Here is a 17,090-nt window from a genome sequence, read left to right on the forward strand (position 1 = left end):
TCTCCAGATATATTTCTCGTTTTGACAAAGGAACGCGCGTTGTTATTTAAGGTTCCCCGCTGCGACAGTATCACACCTATACACATATGCGTCTGTTCGTCCGTGTAGGTACATTTTCTTTGTTTTTATTGTGATATTTCCATGTGTCTAGCGTTAGCGATGTATCGTTATGAAGTGACCAGTTTAATCCAGGGTGGACACATATTCCATAAAGCCAGAAGTGAAAGCTGTTATATTGTATCTGCTTCCAGGTATATATGTATTAATGTTGCTACTTTGCAAGTCTCAACATTTTTTGCAACATGTTAACATTTTATTTTCATGTTTTTATCTTTTTTTTTTTTATAGGATGCTGCACATCTCTGGGACAAGGGCTACAAACACCCCCAATGAATCTAACAAAGAGCCATAAAATCCACATGGAATCCTAATTTGGGGGGAACATTGAAAAGACAGCACCTTTTTGTTATCTGTATATGATCATTTTTTAACCGAATAAGATATTTATTTAAAACAATTCACTCCTCAGACAATATTCTAAAGTGTTAAGATAAGGAAGCTGATGTTCTTCTGTATTCAGACAAGATAACCCTCTTGGCTTGTAAGCTATGTGGAATAAAACATGCACATAACTAGAGGGGCTCGGTCCGACCCGCTGGCAGGTCTTTTCTCCAGCACCAGCTCCACCGTGTCCTCATGTGGCAGTATAGTTATTGACTGATTCTTCAGCGCAGCCGGGGGGCCAACAGAAGCTGCATCTCCGGCCGCACCATGACTTCATCGGACAATGACGAAACGGGGAGCGATCTCTCCGAGTCTCTGGAGATCCGTGAGCTCCAGGACCAGTATATGATGGACCCGGAGACCTGCTTCAAGTCCAAGAGCTTGCCCATCCTGAACGGACCCTGTCCGCCGGATCGAAAGGCCGCCCGCGCCTGTGTGGCCGCGGAGGAGGGCAGCGAGCTCCGGTCCAAAACCCCAGACTCCAGTCAGGCGGAGACTCCCTCCTCCAGGACGGACTTCTCCCCCTCGGCCTCCAGCATGGTGGGACTCAGTAGCTCTCTAGGGGGGGCCGCTGGCGGTAAAAAACTTGGTTTCTCTCTCACCCGCCTTATCTGCATCCCAGCCAGGAAGTATGCGCGGGTCATCCTGAGGGACTCCCGCTGCTTCCTGTTCTGCATGTGCTACCTGACCTTCATTCAGTCCCTGATGGTTTCGGGCTACCTGAGCAGTGTCATCACCACCATTGAGAAGCGCTACAGCCTGCGCAGCTCCGAGTCCGGCCTGCTGGTCAGCTGCTTCGACATCGGCAGCCTGCTGGTGGTGGTCTTCATCTCCTACTTCGGGGGCAGGGGCCAGAGGCCCCGCTGGTTGGCTGTGGGTGGTGTGATCATCGCCGTAGGGGCGGCGTTGTTTTCCCTCCCCCACTTTATCTCGCCGCCCTACCAGATCCAGGAGGTGAACTCCTCGATGGGCCGCGAAGGCCTCTGTCAGACCGGCAACGGCAGCGGGCGCGAGCTCGACGTGGCGTCGTGCCCCCGCGACCAGGAAGGCAACGAGCACAACCTGTATGTGACTCTGTTCATATGCGCCCAGATACTTGTGGGCATGGGGTCCACGCCGATCTACACCCTGGGGCCCACCTACCTGGACGACAACGTGAAGAAAGAAAATGCATCTCTCTACTTGGGTAAGACATCCTGTCATTCATTTTATTTGATGTTTGCATTGTGATAGATGAAGAAGGCGGCTTGTAGCTGGTTTGGTCTTGTATGTATGTATGTATGTATGTATGTGTACCTCCAGAGTTCAACAAAATGCACTCGCCCCCACCAGCCCCCCCCCCCCCCCCCCCCCCCTTTGTCCTCTCTCCGCGGCATGCAACCTCTGCACCACATCGAGGTAAATACAGAATCTGCAAAGTCAACCACGGATGGGCCGGAAGCACGTGAGAGGAGTGTGGGATGAGAAGCAGAACTGGGTTGCTTATGATTAATGGTCCTGTACTGTCTTGAGTGTGTGTCTCCATAACACTGCTGTGTGTGTGTGTGCACAGAAGGCTCGCAGCAGTAACACAGAAGTCATCTTGCTGTCTGCCTGAGCGCTGTAGTTGGGTCATCGGGGCCATGGGGCGCCCCTCGATCTGGTGTCTTTCCACAGATGGTCACTGTCCCACTGACCTGTGTGTACGGCTGTAGCTAATGATTGTACCCATCATCGCTTAATCTATTGGTTTATATTCTGGATTAAATTCCAGAAAGTAGCGAAAAATGGCCGCTGAATGTTTGCCTCTTTCAATTGATCCGTTCAGCGTTAAATTCTCAGTATGCGAGTTGTATTTCTTTTCTTTTTTTTTGGTCTCCTGTGAGGAGCAGTGCATGCACCCATGTTGGACGGAAAACAACACTGACCCGGTTGCACAGCATTAGCCGCGCTGCTACACTTGATCACAACATTACCCAGCCTGTGAAGCATATTCTCCGTTGAGTACTTTCGCTGCCCCGCTCCGCTGCCCCCGAGACCCAGTATTGATCGGGACCCTGCGTCACAGGGAGCCAATGCAGCATAGCTTATTGAACCAGGCAGGAAAACAAGGAGAAAACAACCCCAAACACAGGCTTGCTGTGCCCTCGGCACTGCAGAGCAGATGCATCGGGACCTCCTAAGGCTCCTCATCGCGGTCGAGACATCCCAGAGTACAGATGCACTGACCTTGACAAGCTGCTTTGGGAAAGCAGACATGTTCTGACATGTCTGTGGTTGCAGATAATTGGGGGAAAATGTCCTAGATGTTATATCACATAGTCACAATAGCCGTGGTAGCCGGGCTTCACTTTTATTATCCAGGTGTTTTCAGTACATTTTTATATGTCTGACATTCTCTGAAGGCTTGTTCTGGTATTTGGTGCATGAAATTCCAGGTGGTGATGGCTTGTCACGGTAGTTTAAATCCAATCCACGTTTTCGACATAATTCTTCATTTCACCTCAGAAAACGACACATTGTTTGGCGAGTGTAAGAGTTAACATTGAAATGTAGCTTTTTAACATCCACCCGTCCCCCGTTCTCCCGACAAGAGGGTCAAATGTAGCTCTTTCATCCTGTTCATCCTTAAACCCTCCAAGCCATTTTTTTATATTTTCTAATTTTGTGTCGATATAGGCTACCCATTTCTCGAGGAGACTTACCCCCCCACCCGGAATTACCACGAGATGGCCCCCCCACACACACCCATTAATGTAAACCCCTTCTCAATTTACTCCGGCTCAGAGGGGAGGAGCTGCTTGCTTTTCTAGGACAATGCGATTTACACTGAGGGTACTTCTGGTGCCCTTGGAGGAAGAGAGAGAGAGTGTGTGTGTGTGTGTGCGTCAGGATGTTATCTTTGTGTATGCATGCATACACACAGTAGGGCATTCCCTCTGACCCGTCACCCCGTTTCCCAGCTCTGGCCCCACATCTCTATGGTAATGTGACGGGCACAGCGTCTGAACTTTACATCATCTTCTTCTCCACTTTGTTAGCGAACGGTGAAATGAGGGTGTAGTTAATTTGGCTTCGTATATATCTCTCTTTTAGTGGTTTTATAGCACTCCTCCAGAGACTATAAGGACAAAACCTGGCAGCTCGTGTGTGTGGAAGTAGCCACCGTGTGCACATTTCTGCCTCTTTTCTCTCTTTCTGCTCCGACAGATTTACAGCATAGCATTCTCGGCGTTACTATGGTGAACGTTTGTCTCTGAGGAGCCACTCCATCTTGTACGAAGGTGACTCGCTGAGGCTTCTGTTCTCCGGTTGAGTAACACTTCTGGAGTAAACGAGAAAACAAACTTTATTTGAAACACCCGGCTTTTGTTCTCGATTTGCAGTCTCCGCTGTTTACTGTTGCCTCCAACACTCCGACACTCTGACACCATCTCCGTCTGATTTGGCAACGCTATGACCCACAGATCTAAATGATCAATAAACTAAATTCTCCTCATTGAATTGTTGATCCATTACCAGCTTCGGACAGTGGCTGTGACCTCCAGCTATGAGAGGGGGGGGGGGGGGGGGGGCAACTTCTGTGATTTACAGGCTAATGATACTGAGAAGCTGTTATTGATGTGGGGTGAATGGAGAGGTCGGCTCTAATTAGATTGCTGTCTGCATGTCCACGCCGCATTCCAGACGAGGTGTTTGCTGCAAAAATACAACTGGAATTCATACTGTTGTTATAACCCTTTGTTTGTGCACAGTTTGTCTTCAATAACCTGTTTATTGTCTTGACTTTGCAGCCTCTTTGCATACAAATACACATGCGGCTGCCCCCTCTCTACATGCAGGATCATGTTAATCGATTCCTCCCCGGCCTACAAAAGTCCCACTGCCTCTGCATTAACTCGTCTGTAGTGCCGATGACACACTCATCGAGTGTTATTTGTGCTTGTGTGCATTATTAATGTTCGGTTAGATGCTCACGGAAACACCACGACGTCGGACGTAGGGCGGCCTGACATAGTGGGACTATAGAGGGCCGTTTATTTTAAGAGGTGGAGAAGAGGTGGGGCCCAATTTAGGAAGAGGAGGAGCTTTAACACCCACGGGGACGGCTTGAAGACTGGTCTTGTCTGCGCTCTCTGATACACACACACACACACACACACACACACACACACACACGCGCTCGCATAAGCACAAGGGTTGTGTTCTCTGCTCTCTCTCTCTGACAAATTTAGAAAGAACAGTTGCTCTCAGTCGCTCTCCTAAAGTGTGTGTGTGTGTGTGTGTGTGTGTCCCCACCAGATTAGAGAGAAAACAACAGGAATGAACATTTAATTCTCAGTCGTACCTCGCTGTGTTTTTTATTAAGTATTATCCGTCACAGCCCTGGCGCTTCCCTTTCTGTGCTCACTCAGTCAACTCCGTTAAACTGTTTGTCCTATTCTGCCTAGCAGCCAAAGCAAAATGCAGATCTTGCGCACACACACACACACAGACGCAAACACACACGCGTCCCTTCTCTCCGCCCCACCAGGCTGCTGACGGATCACATTTCGGGATCTGTTTGGGTACACGTTTGACCCCGTCAGAGGCTGACACACAGATTAAAAGAAGGCTGTTTCATCACTGCCCCTTGGCCTTATCCTCAAGGAAGGGTTAAATACCGCCGTGTCCCTTCACTCGGTGCTGTTACTCAGCAGCAGGCGACCTCTTCAGCTGCAGGCCTGCCAGCTCTGACCACCACTACTACTACTATCATGCCTCTCCTGTGGACCACTGATCCCTCTGAGGCGGATCCTGTGCCACTGATGACTCAAAAACCTTTCTTTGTTTTTGTTCCTCTCTCCACCAACCTGCACTCCCAATTTGTCTTTTAATAAGTCCGCAGTGAGAGTAGGAGGGATGGAATAAGGCGGAGAGCGTTCAGACTAGTGTGGGAGTGCGATTGTTTCCAGAGGCAGGGGTCCTGACCTCAGCAGCCGTAGTACGGTCAGCGCCTCATTGGCCGATGACTGCTGGACACTTTTTCAGTGTTGTTTTGGAAGTGTGGGAAGGTTCCTGGGGAAACGCCGCAAGAGGTTTTTCGTGATCGCAGGAATTCTGAGAAACCTTTTGTTTTAAGCTATGCAGGAAAGAAATGGAATTTCCTTTCTTTTTTTTCTTTGTTCCCCCGCTGGCTCTTTGGGCCGTGTTGTTCTACCAAATCTGCTTTGATCCCTGGCTGTTGTTGGCTGGGGTTAAGACTTGAGATTACATAATGCCCCCAAATAGCTTTTGAGGCGGTTCAATTGTGACTGCAGAGAAACACTGCAGGGGATTGTTGCTTCTCGTGTGTTTTTGGACGTTTAACACATTAGAAATCTGCTTGGGAAATAAAACATGATTCAGATTTTCAGACTGATTAATGTTATGGCTGAGTGGTTTATGTGTTTGGCCAGATGTTCCACAGTAAGAGCAAAAAGCTCAGGCTGGCAGACACTTCCTCCCCCTACCCACGAAGCCATGAATCCTAATTGTCGAGTGTCAGGGGAGGGGGATTACATAATGACCTGAACCATGTCTGTCAATGTGGACAAATTACAGTACCACCATCTTCCTTGCAAAAAGCCTTCTATTTTTATTTCTCACTTTACATTTCCCATCTAGATGGATAGCTTTAATACTTCTTTATGTCCCCTGAGGTATCGCATCTGTTCCTACGTGTTTTATGGCCTGAAACAAAAATAACAACAAGAGGAGAGGCCACTCCACTTAAGATGTCCTTTGTCGTTGCGTCTCTTACTGGCTGAAATCACTCAAAAACCTGCAGCCTCTGTGTATCTTCTCTGATTGAACTAATCAGCGTTGTGAAGAGAAACATGCCCATCCCTTTTTGCCTGCTGTGTCCAGTCAGGAAATGAGTTGTTGTCACTAAGTACAGATGTGTATATGTCGCCAGTGGTGCAGGATGTCCTACGATGGCTATCAGAACAGAGGATACGGTTGTTATTAAGCACTAGATTCCTAGAATCGACATATCTGACCTGCATCAACTCTCTGGAATCAAGTGGTCTCACATAGTGAACACACACGGCCTGTACGTCCATGTCGAGCTCAATTACATCCCCCTCCGTGCCTCATCTTATCTGCTCGGCTCAGCCCGCCCCCCGAGTTGATTCAGCCTGTCGGGTGTTTGTTTTCCTACAGAAATGAAAAAGATCCCCCACCGTCCGAGTGTTATGCCCTCAGAGCAGTGGACTGCCTATTGTTCTCCTTGACCCCTTTGCTGCAAAGATGGCGCACGATGGAGGAGGGGCCGCTGGTATTAATGACATTTACATAAGTGTTGAGCACAAAAAGAAAACGTACTATTGGTCACAAATTTGAGGATAATGTCAACAAATACGGTCCTCGACATGGACATCCAAGCAGATTGGCTAACTACAGCGACATTGGTGAGACAATTTATTGAATAAAATGTGTTTGATTCATTGACCTTTTCTTTTCACTGGTTGTCCTTTTTGCTTGGACTCTTTTTGTTGTCCCCTTCTGACCTTCAGCTGTTTTTCTAGTGTCCAGGCTGCACACACACACACACACACACACACACACACACACACACACACACACACACACACACACACACACACACACACACACACACACACACACACATGCACACTCAAATACAAATCTGTTGAAAAATAATGCATAAAGATTTCACCGTGCACATTCTTCTGTCTGTTGTGGCGGCTCTGCCAAGCTCTGTTATGCCTCTAAACGTAGCGTTAAGCTGGTTGTGCATTGTACTCGGGCTAACGTGTAACTGCGACACTGCTCATTGGACAGTGTTTAGACGAGAGTCGTCCACTTATGTTAGCTGATCCGAGTTTGCTCATTATTGTGGGATGTTTGGGAGAAAAGTTTTAATTTTACTCAGTAGCATTCTTTTAATAGCCTTAAACAGGTACTGTGGTCATTTTCAAATAGAAGCCTGCTATTTTAACTTGTGCCACAGTGTGCGGGAGGAACCTCTACTGCAGAACAGGTCTACAACAGGCAGTATGAATGAAAGCAGGGCTGCTATGTCGTCACTCCATCTGCTGCGTGTTCAGCCACAGTAATTATATTCACGGCAATAGTCATCAAAGTATTCCAGATTAATGGTTAAGATCACATAAGCTCAGCTATTAATGATCGTTTAGCTTGTTATCCTTTCAAGATACTGTTGCCAAAGGAATGCAGCTCACACAGGACACGCATGCAGGCATCAAAATAGTTGTAAAGGCATGAGCTGAATGCTTTAGAATGGAACCATCAGTCTTGTTTATTTTCCTCTTGAGGTGTAGCTGGTGCTGGAATTGGACAGAAGAGGGTAAAAGTGATGAATCGGCCATGTTCCTGGGTCTGGCCAAAGATGAGGGTTAGCACTACGAACCAGATTGCTGTGCCGTGTCTGAATGAGAGAGGCTGAAAAGATGCAGGTGCACGCTTTTGGCATAACACCTAAGCCCCGTACTCCCTACTCAAATGGATTCACACACACACACACACACACACACACACACACACACACACACACACACACACACACACACACACACACACATACTCGGTGCCTAAGTATAATGTGGTTGCACCCCCCGGCCCAGATGTCCCTTTCACGGCCCCTCATCAGCTGAAAGATTATCTGCCACCCTCTCGAATGCTGGAACATTATGTATGCACGGACACACAAAGTGGTGACGGCACTCCACCAGTGTGTGTGTGTGTGTGTGTGTGTGTGTGTGTGTTTTGGCGAGAGGTAGAGCTGATTGGCTGGAACCGTTTTGATCAGAAGTTGATAATGAAGCAAGTTTAGGCATAATAACGGGATATGTTTCCGTCAACCAATGGAGGTAAACGCCCAGTCTTCCTCTCCACAATGACTCCAACTGTTTGATGAAGCTGTGAAGCTACAGTGTGGTCAATTTTCACTTGGAAATGCCTTTTTTGGAGCTTCATTGTGCCCTTAATCTCACAAATCTGATGACTAATCCGAACCTAGACCAGCAATTTGTTGATTTAACAGCGTGTCCAGAAATGGGGGACAAAATAAACGTGGACCCTCTGTTCCTGCCTGTTGGCCTACCTGTGCATCATGATCTGTAAATTTGCTCGATACTGACCTGAGCTTGTCTAAATAGGAGCTTTTATTGTGAAAATTCTTGGAACTGCCCTTCCATTAGAAGAATAGAATAGAAATTGTGTATTTGCTCAAGTTCTGTAAAAGGCATGGGAGTGAGATTCACAAAGAAAGATGTATTATGAGGAAAATCCACCAAAGATGGTGGATTAGACAATTAAGTATCGAGCAATAGGATTTGCTCAATGTGGCAGTGTGTGAGAGATATTTAAAAAATGAAGTCCTATAAAAGGGCGGAGGCGCAAAGAAATTAGGCCCAGTCTTTGCACGACATTCCATCAGTAAGCCAGTTAAAGAGAGCTGTGTTGGTTGTGTTGGCTTGTCACAAGGGGGGCTTGTGAGCAAGAGAGAGAGATGCATTTCCAGCTGTCTGATAAATAACACCGGCATAGATGGTGAGAACTTTCTTGACTGACAACAACGTAGGATTCCTTTTGTGTACGGCATTCACAAAAATACCTTTCCAGCAGCTGGTGTGAACAGAATCAACCATCTTCACTAGGTACAGTGCTGTTTTCTACAGGCTGAGAATAATACATAGTCAGAGACGGTTGCTTTCAGTGTGTACTCCAGCAAACCTTTATTCTAGTACAAGCGAGGAGACGAACATTCGACTGTGACACCAGAGTGGATGTTTCACTCTCTTCCCTTCCCACTGCTGGCCCGATCGCTTGTAAAAATAAATAATGAAATCATATCCCGGAAGAATGAATCCTGTCCCGTCCCGTTCCCGAGTTAATTGAAATTAGAACTTGTATAAAAACTAGAGAGGCGCCGATGACAATATTCTTGCCTGATTCTCAATATATTGTAGTATGTTCATAAATAATGTACATGATGTATTTTTTACTCATTCATTTATACAAAACTATGTAGGAATCAAGTGATTTAGAGGCTGAGTCCCACGTTTAATGCAGCACAGAAGAGTGAGCCGCTGAGGACTGGCCTGGTGTCCTTCCATCACCACCATCGCAGATTTTTTTGCCCGTTTGCCATTTCGATTTCTTCGCATTCATCCGCAGCCCTCGGTCCCTTAAGTGTACACTGACAGAAGTTAGCAACGGCAGCAGCTTTGTGTTTCTTCTGCCGTCAATGCGGGCCCAGAAGCCTGACGCCAGCATCAGAATCAGCAGAAAACGGTCGTTTTTGCATCGGAGTCGGGATCCGTGACCGTTGTGACGCACACGGGACGTCGTACCGGGGTCCCTCAGGAGAGCCGTGCATGCAAGAAGCTTAAGCGGCAACTGATGAGGCTCACTGGTACAGCCGCTTTGTCTTTGCTGACCGGCTGAATCGCATCTGGTTAAAACGGTTAATAATATCAACGGCGAGGAAACGCACGAAGCATTGGAGCAGCTGGAGATAAAGAAAGTGATCTTTTCTCTCAATTTCTAAATATTTGATTTCAGGAAGTGAGCTTGGGGAACCCCTGCAAGGAAAATACAGCAGCTTGCATGCAAATGTTATTACAGTTTTGGGGTTTCTTTGTACTGTGACAAAGCTTTGGGCATTCCTATCCTGCAGTGAAGAGCTTTGGTATAAACATAACAAAAGAGACGACACAATTTCTGACTTTTCTTTCAAAAGGCACATCTCTCCAGTGGAGCGTGTACAGTAGATTTATGTAATTGTGCGTCTTCCCCCCCTACAACTTCATTCATGCACCTCACCACATCTGGATGAGAGACGAGGTCACCGGGTCATAGTTTGGGGTATCGACGAATAACGCGAGAGGGGGGGATGGGATGTGAAAAGCAGACTCGAGATGCTGATTAAGTCCTTTGTGCCCCTTGTGATAAGTATTTTGCTGAAGGGGCTTATAACAGTAACGCCCTGAACGCAGATTTCCAAAGTCAGCTTTGATGTTGCTGTTCGAATGGTTCTGTCTGTACCAGTCTGTACCGCCTGCATACCGGGATCAAAGTTCTTTACTGTACTTGATCCATTAAAACATTCACCACATCCTGCCCACATTTCACTCTGATCTCATCCTTTTACCACCCACTGTTCCGCCTGTGGGACGCCAGCACTCTTTTCATTGACTAGTAGTGCCGTGCAATAAAACGTTACATGAATACCATCAGATTATGAATGCATGAGTGGATTATATTCCCATCTGTCTGGCCATTGCGGTCATTGCGCTCACACCCTCTCTCTTGACTTCCTCTTGATTCCCTCCCTGACGGTTCTCATTCTATAGGAGCGAAGCACTTGTACAAGTCCCCATATAGACCGTTATTGACCTGATGCTTGATGCAGGAGCACAATCGTGCAATCTCCGCTATGAGCGATAATTTGAATGTGGTGAGAGCATGAACGTCGGTAAATCAGTCTGAATCAATATGAGTGATGTGTACAGTGTTTGTCGTACAGCTGCTTTATACTGCACACACTTCAGACTGGTTGGCTGTCTGTGTTCTGCCCGGATTGATCCGAATAATGAAAAAAAACACTCATCAGCGGTTCATGTTTTAATCTTGAAATGCTTTGCGGTGCAAATGTTGCTGCTTTTCACATTTGAGGATACGATGAGACAATTAACAACCTGAAATAGCGTCCGATTGGTCATCGGTACAGAACGTGACGCAACATGAGAGGATCAACGCACTAGCTTTCCACAGAAAATCAAGTCAGAGAAAACGTGCTTTTCGCTACACACATTGTTGCATGAAGGTGGTGTAAGGCACATTAATGCTACTAGTCCCACTGTGTGCATCCGTGTATGTGTGAGGCCACAGCTCCCGTGCATGCCCTCTGGCTGGGTAGAAAGAATTGTAAGGTTAGGACTTGTAAGAAGACACTGCTGTGTCAGCAAGTTGCCATGACAATGCAGTCATTCCCCCCCAATTTCATTGTCTTCTTTCCTCCTCTTGTCTTTCAGGGGGTGAGGTCACATGACTGAATTGATCCCCGTAACACAGGGATACATAGAGCACTGTCCCTCTCTTTTCGCCCTCTTTCACAGCCGCACAGATCATCGGTCACCTGCAGCGCCGCTTTCTCAAAGAGTCGGTGCAGCGCGTGAGGATTCTGAGTTGTGTGTGGGCGGACGTGTCGCATAAAGAGGATGTTATTAAATCAAGCGGAATGGCTCATTTAGATTTGTTTCTGTCACACGGTAGATGTGGGAATCGATTACCCCGCGTCAGAGCGAATGGGTAACGCGTGAGGCATGGCGTTGCATAAATCAACATGACACGGCTCTTGAATAATGCAGAGAAGACCGTTTTGATTGAATCTTTTTAGAGATTGGTTCGCTGGCGTCACCCACTGAATACAAATCCACGGTAGTTGTGTTGCTGCCTGCCATCCTGCCTGAGCTTTGCAGGCTAATAGCCCGGTGGGCCGCTACATAATTGATTGTCTACAGAGAGCCAGGCTCACAGCTCTGCAGCCTTTATTGCAAAATGGTAAGAAAATGTGAAAACAAATGAGACTTACTGCACATGGCCTACATGTAAACACACACACACACACACAGTTTGTACAATCCAGTTTGTGTGGAGCTACAGATGTGATAAAAGTGCCTCGCCTCCACTTTAGAACCCTGCGGTGTTCCGACAAGGCAGTGAACGTCCCGTCCTTTCTATTTTGTCTGCGCGATGAAATCAGATCATTAATCTGTGCTAATGAGTTTGGCCACCAGGGAGCCGCTTCATCAGGTGCAATGTGCTTCCTCATCGCGTCCGGTTGCTCTGCGTTCCCTTCCTTCATCCTCTGCTCCGCTCCGGCTGCGTCTCAAGGGTGAGGGGTGAGGAGAACAGAAGGTCAGGAGAGGGGAGGGGGAGCGTTACAGACGACATTTTATTGTTGTGCCTGAAATTGCATTCACAGCCACGGCAACTGTTGAAGCCGCTGGGTGCAAGTTCCTTGCAGTTCTTGCAGAAGTTGTTTCAGGAAAGGGAAGTTGCTCCGTTGCAAGACTTAAGACTGACCGCAAAGCTGAAAGGAGTAATCAGTTTAACAAATTAATTGTATGTGAAAAGGATTGCAAGATAACAGAAACGCATTAAGATACAATGGATCTGCAGTGATGAAATTACACCAGTTCGAAAGCAGCATCAGCAGCCACCTGGGCATTCTACCTTCCTGTAGTCATGCCTCATGTCCACGCCGCTCTGCTGCCATTCTTCTTCTTCTTCTCTCTCTGACTCACCCTCATTCATCCCTACGAGCTCTGAGTGAGTCAGTGCAGCTCATGAATACAGACGGAGAGTCGGGAGGAGGCAGAGCAGAGACAACCGAGCTGGTCCCCGAAGGTTAGATATGAGAGGGATTGTTGCTGAGCAAGCTTTACACTCTGTTACACAGCCGGATCAGTCGCCACAGACTCTCTTCCCTCCTTCAGGTTCTTTATGTTCCATCACTCTCGCCGTTTCCATCCTGCCTCATCTGTTCTCCTTTTTTTTTTTTTTGTCTCCGCTTGCTCTCCTGGCCAATTTTCTTTCCATTTATCAGTTTTTATTTCCTTCTACATTGCCTTCCTGCTTCTGGAATATTGTTGAGTAAATCTCCTCCTCCTGACACCGTCCATCCCTCACAAATAATGGACCGGAAACTCTAAATTGAGGTCAACGATGCACTATAAAACCTTCTAACCGTATCCCTCCTCTGTTCTTACCCATGATGGCCCTGTCACATGTCCATGTGCATGCACGTTTTAAGCATTCGTGTGTGTGTGTGTTTAATATGCAGGGAGGAAGTGACCTGGCTTCACAGTGAAGTCACTGACTTGTAATCGATGCTGTGGTGCCTCTTTTGTGTATTTTTTATTGTTCCTGTGCAATAAACAATAATATCTCGTTACAGTGTAACATTGTCACGCTCTGTGACTTCATTCTCAATTGGTGTCTGTTCATGCATGTCTCGTGCATAAAGCAAAGTCAGCATAAAATGACCAAAACCCTGCCCTGCCCCGCCCCGCTCGGCGGGGCGGGGCAGGGCGGCGGATGCAGGCGCGGTTTACGACCCCCTTCGTCCTCCAATCGGACGCGAGTGCTGTTAACGTGATGGATGGAGTGGCGAGACGGCCGCTTACACAATCACCCAAAGGGGGATGAAATATGGGGATGATGGAGATTAAAGGGGCAACCGAAGGGACCACGCTTGGCGCTCAACCTTTGCCTAACGAGTGAACGGCCGGGTGCGCCCGGTGTATCTGGTTGAATCCTGGGCGTGTTTAAATGATGGTGTGTTATATTTTGGGGCACAGGAAGGGTCAGCAGTCTGCAAGGTGATGTAACGAGAATGATTGTTTTTTGGGCTTTTCTTTGTGGCAGATGTTTAGTTGTATTGAAGATTAAAATCCATGATTACCAGTCTCACCCTCATCTTTGTACATAGTCGGCTTTACAGCCAGACAGCCTATTATAGACTATATTCTGTGCTTTATAGATTTTTAGAAATGATTTAGCCGTTTACCACAAGAGCGTGATTCACCAGCACAGGTATTGTGAGACTTTTTTTTATTTTCAAGATGGAAATAATAAGATATGACCTCTTGCCTCTTGTAATTAATAGTTTATTGTCTTTGGTGGGTAATTTCTCCGGTTTCGTTGTGTAGCTGCTTGACTGCCACGGGGAATTGGTTCTCTCAGCCAGCAGGATATGAGAAATGGTGCAATGAAAGGAGTTCCAAATAAATAGGATAAGCGAGGGACAGAGAAGTGAAAGAGGGAGGGACACCTGCTTAGAGAAGGGATTCATGTCTGCTAGATGTATAGGTATGAAACTGGCAAATGTATTTTTAAATGTATACACTCGCACAGACATATACGTGTGTGTGTGTGTGTCCTATTTAGGCTGATAAGATTTGTTGGAGGGCCTTCTGTTCTTACAGTAATATATTCCTCTCTTTCACTCCCCAATAGTTCCGTTTTAAAGAAGCCGTGATTTAATTAACTGTGGATAAGGATGTGAGCTTTGGGACGTTGTTGGAACCGCGCTATAGGAGTTAACATGTGCTCTGTTGGACACATCCAGAGAGGCATGGACGTCCAAAAGCACTCAAGGTGTTGGGATTAAAATACGAGGCCAGTAAAAGAAGCAACCCTCCTGTGATGTAGGTGTGCTGTATGCAAATGCTGGCAGGGCGGCTGAAATGGCTTCTGAGGTTGATGGAGAAGTGTGTGTGTGTGTGCATTTGTTATGTAATCTGGCAGATATGATGGTTTGTAGACATCTCGCCAGTGAAAATTGAAAAAGAACTGCTCAGTCTACTTGTGAATGAGTCATTCACGGAAACATTTTATGCGCACACACACACACATCGTAAAAAGCTGATTCCTCTTCTCAGACACACACACACACACACACACACACTGTCACACCCTGACGGCTGGCAGCAATGTTCCAGGTGTAATTATAGAAAGTTTGCCCCCTGATTACAGCGAGTAAATGGCTTTGACTCGTCTCTGCTGGATGTCCACAGGAGGTTTTTCCACTTGTCCAACTGAGGTTATCTAACTTGAATGAGTTTTTCCCTTCCTGCGGCAAAGTGAGTGATTTGTTCACCTCCAGCGAGGGGCCCCCGAAAGCCCCCGAGGGCTAATGTTTCACCCCACTGGCTCTCTGAGGTTTGCTGGCGTGGGAGAGCTGCCCTCCGGTCAGCGCGAGACCTTCCGGAGCTTTTAGGTCGGCTGCTACAGACGCTTCAAAAGCTGTGAGAAATGACCTCGGGGCCGGTGGAGAGTTCCCACTGATCTCGGTGCAGGTGTTCTGAACATGGTGGACGATGCATCAGGGGTAATGAGCAGCACCCACGGGTCTGATTTAAACAGTTAACAGTGGGTCATTAAGAGCAGTAATGAAGGAAGTTGAACAAACTTGCTCTGAAACAAAGTGTTGTCATACAAATGAGTAGTAGCTCCAGTTTAAAGGCTGTTTGATGTTCTAGAAGTTTCTGATTGCTTCTCTCTGTGTCCCTTCCAGCCATCATGTACGTGATGGGAGCCCTGGGACCTGCAGCTGGCTACCTGCTGGGAGGCGTCCTCATCGGCTTCTACGTCGACCCCAAAACGGCCGTGAACATTGATCAGAGTGACCCCCGCTTCGTTGGCAACTGGTAAATATACACCTGTGCGATTGCCCGATCCCTTAGGTGCGTTTCTCGTGGCAAAGATGTGTTCTCAAGTGTCTTCACAACCCGCCCTGTCGTTTCTTCCCGTCAGGTGGAGCGGCTTTCTCTTGTGTGCCGTAGCCATGCTTCTGGTCATCTTTCCCATGTTTGCCTTCCCCAAAAAGCTTCCCCCGCGCCACAAAAAGAGGAAGAAGAAAAAGATGGGCTCGCCCGGCGACGTGTCCAGCGACGACGATGTGATGAAGGAAAAGTCCAACAGCAAAGACCAGAATGTCTCCTCCTCCATGGGCTTTGGAAAGGACATCAAAGGTGAGAAACGGATAATATCAGCCTTCCCTCGCCACCTCTGGAGGTGTCGCGAGTACCCGACATAAAGGAACTGTGAGTTATTGATGTACAAATGGCCCGTGATCCCATCGATGGCCAGGATTAGTCATTATATCTAACAGCGGAAGCTCCGCTGAGATCTCCTCTTTAAAGATGTTATTGATCTGTGACGGAGGAGGCTGGAAGCAGGGATTCACTTTGAACACGGGCGGTTTTGGTGGCCATGTGGTTCTATTGACTTTAGGAAATTAATAGCAAACATGGCTTCAAGTCATAAATAATTCCTGTCAGTTGGGGACTTGCTGTTCAAATTTAGGACTGTCGACTTTTGACATGATACTCCTCAAACAATCAGGAATTCTTCAGTTTGAATAAAAAAAACATAAAATTAGGATTTGAAATGTTTTAAGAGCATTTATTTTCCTTCTCTGAGTCAGATAGACCAGGGATCTCCTGGCTTTCCCTGGAAGAGCCCCCTGATTAAAGCTCTATTCTGCTCCAGTGTTTCCCAGCTTCCTCTTGTCTGATTATTTTTCAGCTAGACACCACACACACACACACACACACACACACACACACACACACGCACACTCGCTCTCTCTTAAACGAGCTCTCAGGGGAGCTCAGTCACGTTCCCCCACACAGGAGTAGAGCGTCTAAGCAAAAGAACTAAAGTGAATTTTAATATTTATTTAAATGGGTGTATAACTCATAGAATCATGCTTATGTGCTTTCCCCGGAGCAGGATTAGTCTGGGAGAGCAGATAACACGAAATGCAACCATGAATGCATTCAAGCTTTTTTTCAGACCAGCGGCTCTCCTGCTGTTTCACTCGTCCCAGCAGGATGTTTGGGGCTGTTGTGCAAACTATGGCCAGTTTTGCCGACCCAGGCACTTCAATGTTTGGATCTGTAATGTATTATATTGCTGTGCGTGTCCTATTGAGGTTTGTGTTTCGTCCGTCGCACAAATTCAGCACTTTCAGTGAAATGTGTGAAAAAGCTGTTTTCATCGAGTATTTATTTTTTTTCCCCCAC

General features: G+C 47.1%; 1 protein-coding gene across 2 annotated transcripts in view; it reads left to right on the forward strand.

Annotated features, from left to right (window-relative positions):
• Positions 1 to 357: 357 nt before the first annotated feature.
• slco5a1 (solute carrier organic anion transporter family member 5A1) overlaps positions 358 to 17,090 on the forward strand; it is a 39,494-nt gene continuing 22,761 nt past the window's right edge. For both annotated transcript variants that reach the window (XM_079292587.1, XM_079292586.1), the window contains exons 1-3: positions 358 to 1,690; positions 15,578 to 15,710; positions 15,817 to 16,034. In XM_079292587.1, coding sequence (XP_079148713.1) covers positions 772 to 1,690; positions 15,578 to 15,710; positions 15,817 to 16,034 — 1,270 coding nt within the window. In that variant the 5' untranslated portion in view covers positions 358 to 771. The remainder of the gene's footprint in view (positions 1,691 to 15,577; positions 15,711 to 15,816; positions 16,035 to 17,090) is intronic.

Source organism: Melanostigma gelatinosum (genome assembly GCF_949748355.1).
Source record: "Melanostigma gelatinosum genome assembly, chromosome: 20".
NCBI lineage: Eukaryota > Metazoa > Chordata > Actinopteri > Perciformes > Zoarcidae > Melanostigma > Melanostigma gelatinosum.